General features: G+C 38.3%; 1 protein-coding gene across 6 annotated transcripts in view; it reads left to right on the top strand.

Moving 5' to 3' along the window:
* The first annotated feature begins 3746 nt into the window (after positions 1–3746).
* Positions 3747–8110, top strand: part of LOC110022379 — a 21610-nt gene continuing 17246 nt past the window's right edge. For 4 of the 6 annotated variants that reach the window (XM_020721281.1, XM_020721280.1, XM_020721278.1 and 1 more), the window contains exons 1-2: positions 3748–4169; positions 4689–5211. In XM_020721281.1, coding sequence (XP_020576940.1) covers positions 4032–4169; positions 4689–5211 — 661 coding nt within the window. In that variant the 5' untranslated portion in view covers positions 3748–4031. Of the gene's footprint in view, positions 4170–4688; positions 5212–8110 lie in introns of all 6 variants that reach the window. The other 2 variants (XM_020721283.1, XM_020721279.1) reach the window with 2 other exon arrangements.

Raw genomic sequence — 8110 nt, 5'->3', positions numbered from 1 at the left:
TCTCTAAGATTGACTTAATTTGTGTTGCGGGTATCACCATATACAGATGAGGCCATGAGATCAGTGTAAGACCACCTTTAAGACACATGATCGGCTTTCTGAGTAAATCATTATGCTTTGCGATCTATTAAACACACCCAACACTTTTCATGAGATGGATGGGACGGATATTTCAAGCTCACATCAAAAAGTTTATCGTGATCAGCTTCGATGACATTCTAGTATACAACTGATCAGAGGAAGATCACCTACATCACCTAAAGGCAATATTTGAGATATTGCGAGCTAGAAATTGTAGACCAATATTAAAAAATGCCTCTTATTAACAAGCCATGTATGCTTTATGGATTACATCGTATCTAGTGTGTACATTCATATGGATGCCACAAAGAGAGAGGCCATTATCAGTTGGACCGCACTACAGTCGTTCACCAAGCTGAGACAATTTTTGGGGCCAGTGCCATTCTATTGGAGATTCATTAGGAACTTCAGTACCATCACCTCCCATCTAACCTAAATTTTGAAAGGGAAGGAGTTTGCTTAGATGGTAGAAGCAGCTCGGAGCAACTTTGACACACTGAAGGAAAAGGTGACTCGGTGCCCATGCTAGCATCACCAGACTTCAACCAAATTTTTGAGGTAGAATGTGATGCCTCTAGTGTGGGATTAGGAGAAGTAATAATCCACAGAGGACATCCCATCTCCTTTTTTCAGTGAAATATTTAATGATTCTTGGAGGAAACACTTGAATTATTATAAGGAATTCTACGTCATCGTGAGAGTTCAGAGGCATTAGAGTCATTACCTATTGACGAATGAGTTTATACTATTTACAAATCATAAGGGCCTAAAATTACTCAATAGTTAGAGCAAATTGAAGGGCTGACACGCCGCGTGGGTGAAATTTCTAGCTTCATTCTGGTTCTTTCTTAACCATAAGGCGGGAATCTAGAACTGCATAACAGATGCACTAAGTCGTCAACATCTATTGATCACATCCATACAGGCCCAAGTTGTGGCCTTTGAGGTTGTAAGGGATCTATTTGAAGCAAGTTAGAGCAAATTGAAGGGCTGACACGCCGCGTGGGTGAAATTTCTAGCTTCATTCTGGTTCTTTCTTAACCATAAGGCAGGAATCTAGAACCGCATAACAAATGCACTAAGTCGTCAACATCTATTGATCACATCTATGCAGGCCCAAGTTGTGGCCTTTGAGGTTGTAAGAGATCTATTTGAAGCAGAAGAGGTTTTCAAAAACATATGAAAGGAATTTTAGGAGAAGCCAACAGGGTAATATTGTCAGGCAATTATTCCAGAGTCAAATGTGCATTCCTAATTGTTCACTGAAAGATGTCATTATCCAAAAAAACCCAGTGGAAGATTAATGATTCACTTCAGTAGAGACAAGGCTCTCACTCTCATAAGAGAGCGTTTTTTTCCCAAACTAACGAGATATGTGAAGCGACATGTCAAATAGTACAGGACTTGTCATCTCGAGCCACTCCTAGTACCAGAGGTAGGTGGGTGGCCATCAACATGGATTTTGTGGTAGGACTATTGATAACTCAAAGGAACAAGGACTTTGTGATGGTTATGGTAAATAAATTCTCCAAGATGACCTACTTCATACCCTACCATTGGATAATAGACGCCTCTCATATCATTAATCTATACTTCAGGGAGATTGTAAGGTTGCTCGAAATTCTCATGACCATCACCTTTAATAGAGACATCAAAATCCTGAGCCACTTTTGGAGGACACTCTGAATAAACCTAGTCACCACACCCCAATTCAGTCAAGCAGTTCATCCACAGACAGACAGATAGATGGAGGTAGTAAATAAGAGCCTTAGGAACCTCCTGAGGTGCTTCATGGGATTAAGTATAAAAGTAGTGGGATCTTGTTCTAGCCCAAGCCAAATTTGCCTACAGTTAATTTGTAAGCAAGACTATTGAATGACAAGGAGATTGCTAAGCAAAACCTCAAATATTAGGCACAAGCAAATAAACCTAGGAAGAAAGTAACATTCTAGAAAGGTAACATCACGTGGATTCAATTAAAGAAAGAAAGATTTTTCATAGGAGCATTCGGGAAGCTTTAGCCCAAAGCAGATCAATTTTTAAAAATACTTCAAAAACTGAGCGACAATGCTTACAAGATAGACCTGCTCGGGGTCTACAACGTTTCAACTACATACAACATCACCTACCTTATGTCATACTTTGAGAAGTCGAGATTTTCGACAAATGAAGTCAAAGCTTCCCCAACCCTAAGAGATTGGCATGGGATTCTGAAGCAACAACTCGTTGAACTAGCTGGCAAATAACCAGTCCAAAAGACAGTCAAGGCGAGAGTCTCACAACTTCTGGAGAAGAGAAAAAGGCAGATATGTTGTACAAGAAGGAGTCTCACAATTTCAGAAGAGGCCCAGAAGGAATTCTCCCGATATCTGGAGAGGGGAAGTATGGGCGAAACTACCTCCCCTCCAATTCCTTCCTTATGCGCTCTTCCCTGCATGGAAGTTCTTTAATGGCCATTTTCAGAGATATTTCCACCATATCACACCTTATTTTTCATGGGAGTTTCCTTATCTATTTCTTTTCTTTTCACTTTTAATGACAGTGTATATATTGTTGTTTTCTGAGAATTACAACTTAGTTTTGTTGTTTTCAGATTCCAGATTCATGTGCATAGTTGTTCTCTTTGTTGTAGGGTTGTATCTGAGGAGGTGGTGATGCTCTGACTGTATTATACTTTGAGGTGGTGTAGTATCTTCATTAAACCCCTTCTTCACTCCTCCTATTCCCTTCTACATAGTCGCCGATCACCCCAACGCATCCTCTCAGTGCAACCACTCACTTTCTGCCCTCCTACCCACCCACTAACACCCTGTCCTCCATTCTCTAGCCGTCGGACCTCGCCGTCCAGGCCTCCGACCCCCACCTGCATCCCGCCAGCCACTTCATAAAGCTCTCCTTGCTGTCTGGGTCACCCCCGCCAGCTCCCAGCATCTCTCCTTTCCTTTCCCACCACTTTCCCTGTCGCCTCGCTCCTCCAACCATCAAATCAACCACCACTCTCCTTTCAAATCCTATTTTCTAACCTACCCCGCTGCCTCCACCCCATCCTGGTCCCCGTAGTGCTTAGCAAACACCATCACCGCTGAGCTCCTCCAACCATCAAATCAACCACCACTCTCCTTCAAATCCTATTTTCTAACCTACTCCGCTGCCTCCACCCCATCCTAGTCCCAGTAGTGCTTAGCAAACACCATCACCGCTGGGAATATCCACTCTTCTTTCAAATCCTATTTTCATTTCAAAAAACGAAAGAATGATATCCCGCTGCTTCCGCTTCTAGTCCTCCCTTCCTGCCTTAGCTAGAGCATAGGTATCATTCTTTCGAGTTATGTCGTGTTGTGGCTTCACTAATACATTAATAAAAATTTATTTTTGAATTTCTATTTTTTCTAATATCACATAATCTTCCACGTCACACAAGTAAAATTTAAAAAATAAAATATTTAAACCAAAATATATTTAACCCACAAGACCATAATACTTTAGCTTGATTTTTTGAGCATATATGTTATGAGGGAAAATATATTCGTTTTTCCATGAAATTATATATTTTTATATGCTCCAAAAAAATTAATTAAATTTTAAAAATTTTCCCTTTGAAATGTGCGCTAATACTAACACCGAGGAACAGTGATTCTTTGTTTTTTTAGCGCTGGGGCCTGTGAACAGCAAACACTGAGAATAGCCAATGCGACGAAATACTATCGTTCAGTGGGTATGTCGATGCAACGTGGTGTTAACCAATACAACCTCCTTTGAACTCCCTTCTTCAGTCCACTGCAAACAACTCGCTCAACTTCGCGCTTAATGCTATTCCCGTATTCCGATTACGTTTTACCGCTCCGGGACATTGGAGGAAGCCGAATCAAAAGCCAGACCGAAGCCAAACCCTAGCATAATCTTATTTCATTTCCTTTCTTGCGAAGTTCGTCGGAGCATTCGCTGCTCTGATGGGGCCACCGGAGATGGTGCCGACGGAGGAAACAGTGGAAGCTTTGATAGAAGGTCTTGTCTCTCCCTTTCTTCCTCGCGCTAGCATTTCGCGGGTTCCCCCAACACTCGAACAGCAGGAAAAAGTTGCCAAACAGGTTTGCGCCATTAACAGATTACTTCTATAGGCAGCTTGTTTTTTTAATATTATTTCTAGTTTGTATGAAATCTGTAGCACATGTGCTTATCATTTGTGAAGTGAAATGATAAAATGTGTTCACATTCTCGTTTTTTTTCTGTCGCTTAACGTAACAGCTCATGATTTCATTTGCAAACGATTAGTTGAAATGCTTTTTATTAGAAGTAAAATTAAGGTTCTGTTTGTTCAAACTAAGGAATTACGCTCTTTGCATATGTTGCAATTTTCAACTTTGATTTAATAATCACATGGGGGTTGAATTATTCTTCTGAGATGAAGGACTGATTTGGATGACATTTATGAATTAAGCACTCTGAAACTGCTTTTTTTCTGGAAATAGACATTGTTGATGCGTTTTTGGTTGATACATTTATATACATTTATTTTTTTATTATCTATTTTCTGCATAATATGCTATCTTCCTTGCATATTTTTTATGCTAACAAGTTATGGCTCATCTTATAGCGTGCTTTTGCAGATGTATGCAGTTGTTTTGCTCTATAATTGCTACCATCGGAAGCTATTTCCAAAGCTTGAGTTCCTGGATTTCAGTTCGTTCTGTAAATTAGCTTGCATTTCTAAATCTTCGCTTTTGAATTATATGAATGCTATGTATGAAAGTGATATGAGTTCAGGAGATCTGGATGAACCTCTTTCCATCACAGAGAAGATGATCATGGATGCTTGTAATGTCTGTTTAGCTTTAGATGCATCTAAAAGGGCTCCTGACATGGAGGGATGGCCAATTTCTAAAGTTGCAGTCTTTTTAGTAGATCCATCGAAAGAGCACTGTTTACTGAGTTTGAGGAGCAGCACTAAAGCCACAAATTCATTGATTGAAAAAAATCTTGAGACGCCTCTTGAAAATGTTGTCTGCGTTCTGGACATGAACAACACATTAAGAATCATGACAAATGGAAGTGGGTCTTTACAAGACAAGTTCAATGAGTTGGAAGATACCCTCCAGGCGGTTGCATTTTCTGCTGTAGAAGAACAAACAGGTATTTTATGGTACCATTTTTTTTCTTTTTTCCCTTGTGCTGAAGAACAGTTCTTCCTCATATGGTTTGTTTTTACTTTGTTTTTATTCTTTTCTTACAGGACAACTGATTGCCGTATATAAATGGATCTAAATAGTAGTCTTTTACTATTATAAAGCATGTCTTATTGTAAAAGGATTCAGACAAGAATATGATATTAACTCTTTTGAAATCTTTGCTCATGCTACTCTTCTTGTATTTGCTCTTCTGTTGACATTGTTGCCCACCACAGGCCATTTTTTAGATGGATGTTGGGAATGGACATCATCGATGGTGAGCTTAAGAATGAAGTTTATATGTGCTATCCATCTAGTTTGTTGTTCGGTCAGCAAGGTTTGTTAAAACCAAAGAAGTTTCTTTTGTCTCAATCAGGGTTGATTTAAAAGTTCAATAGTACTGTTAATATTCTGAATATTTCTCTAGTCCTCTTAATTTGATTAACTTGTTCATTGCCTCCTCAGATAACGCCTTTCTTTTTCTTCATTGATAATGACAATCATAATATTGCTACTCTTTACATGTAACTAAGTCACTTAAATCACTTTGTCGGCGTCTAAATCTCCTCAGTCTCTAGTTCTCATCATTTCCTCTAGTCGAAGTAAGTCTTTGACCTTCTCAATCATGTTGCCATTACTTAGTTCAAAATTGCGCATCTATACCTTTGGAACCACACAATCATCTTCACTCTATTGATTGGATGCATCAATAATATCCCTTACAACATCAGCAATTGATAACATGATAATCATATTTAATAGTTACCTATCCTAAAATTGTTTATACGAAACACTTTTGGGCAGTGTATTATCACCCCCATACCATTGTGATTTAGTTCTTCACATTCTTCATTATGTAGGAATTACCATACACTATTCTCTTAATTTTTTTGTCCTATCTTTATCTGTATTTTGCTTCCTATTCACATAGAACAATTTTTACGGAACTACATATCTAGTTTCTTAAAATTCCCTATGGATCAAGAAATTGATAGGGTAGCTTATTCTAGTACTGAATTTAAATATCATGCCCCTTCTGTACGTTTTTTTTTGGCCGGTAGATAGGATTATAGATCTCATTAGGACTTTTCCAAGTTCATTGTGAAAATTGCAATGCAATCGTCATTACCCAAAATGATATCCGTAATGAGCGCATCAAATACATTGAGGTTAAACATCATTTAATTTGCTGTGACTTACTTTTGATTGATTTCTTCAATTGGGCAACTAGTTGATATCTTTATTAAATCTCATCCTCCAAGATGATTTTATGTGTGTTGCATATTTTTGATGTCAGATGTTGAATCCAAAAGTGCCCGGGAACACAACTAAGGTATAAAACATTCCACAAGGAAGAATGAGAGAGTGAGAGAAAGCACAATAGAGAACAATAATAGAGAGTGGAACTTTATTCATGACATTGAGCCCTTATTTATAGGATTAGGTCTCAATTTTAAAAAATTAAATATTAGTCCCCTTATTATTGAATTTTCAGAGAGATTTTTCGGAAATTACATAAGTATTCACATATAATAATACCAGAGGTCTGTTTCAATCGGTAGGAAGTTCGTCGGTCGTCTGCTAAGCCTTGACTTCGTCGACCTTTTGAAATAGTACATGTCAATTGATCAAAGAAAAATATGTTGAGATTTTTATACCTATTTTATACTGTTTTTGATGATATTGCACTCTAAAGAAATGTATTTTTGATGTTTTGTTACAAGAATGATGAATTAAGGTCATTGAAGCAAAAATATGCAAAAAAGAGCGAATTTGGAGCGAAAAAGACCAAAATGTGAAGATTTGAACTAGGGCGCCGACGTCGAGCCCAACGGCGTCGACGATCGACTTTTCTCGAGACTCCAAAATTAATTCACTTACAAGGCTTAAGAAGGTCTGCCAATGGAGAGCTCGGCGGTTATGTCCAACTATGCATTGGATGAGGACGAATTTTGGAGGGGTGCTTAGGCAACTCTTGGGAAAATTCATCCACATCTTTAAATAGAAGACTTTGGCCGAAAATAGAAGAGGGAGGAGGCTCAAATTTGAAGTGTGGAAAATCGTAGAGTGTCTAAATTGTGAGGAATTCTTTGAGAGATTGTAAGTGTGAAGGGAAAATGAGAGATTTCTTCCTCCTTACCGCTTCGAAGATGAATTCTGTGTGTTGTAAAGAAAGGAAGAGATTCAGAGGAACTTCGAGGAGCTTGCTTGGGGAGATATTAGAGATAAATTTAGATAAGTTTATTTATTATTGTAGTTTGTATGACTTTGATTTTATATATGAATTCCGAATTTTGTTGTGTTTTTCCCATGAGATCTGAGTAGTTTTCTCTGTCTTTCTCCTTGTCTTGAGATTTGTGAAATGGTGATTTGAATTGGTCTGAGTAGTTTTCTCTGTCTTTCTCCCATGAGCTGTCTTTCTACCATGAGATATGAATTCCGAATTTTGTTGTGTTTTTCCCATGATAATCTTTTCACTTCAATCTTAATTTGCTTTAAATATGACCAATTGATTTGTTAAAATATGTTGAGTTTTACAACTAAATTGAAGATTACATCCAAGATTCAGGAAGGTCAAAGCTCTTGGAAGTTGGATGCAAGTAATAGGAAAATACAATTATGGGGCGTAGAATTAGAGAATTTAGAGTGACAGACCAAAATCCCCAATTCGGTCCTATCGTTTGGGTGCTGAAGTGTAGATATTAGTTCTCAGGCGAGGGGAACAACGGAGCTCCGAAGTGAGAGCTGGTATCCTCCCAACCTAGCCGCAGATTTAGTAAATCAGTGAACAAGCGTAGGATTAGTCAATGTTCTTTGTCTGGACCAAAGTGTAAAGAATATGTATGCTCCTATGTATGCTCCTA

This window comes from Phalaenopsis equestris, unplaced genomic scaffold, assembly GCF_001263595.1.
Source record: "Phalaenopsis equestris unplaced genomic scaffold, ASM126359v1 Scaffold000188, whole genome shotgun sequence".
NCBI classification, from domain to species: domain Eukaryota; kingdom Viridiplantae; phylum Streptophyta; class Magnoliopsida; order Asparagales; family Orchidaceae; genus Phalaenopsis; species Phalaenopsis equestris.
Note: the sequence above shows the minus strand (reverse complement) of the source record. Positions and strands in the feature narration are given on the sequence as shown.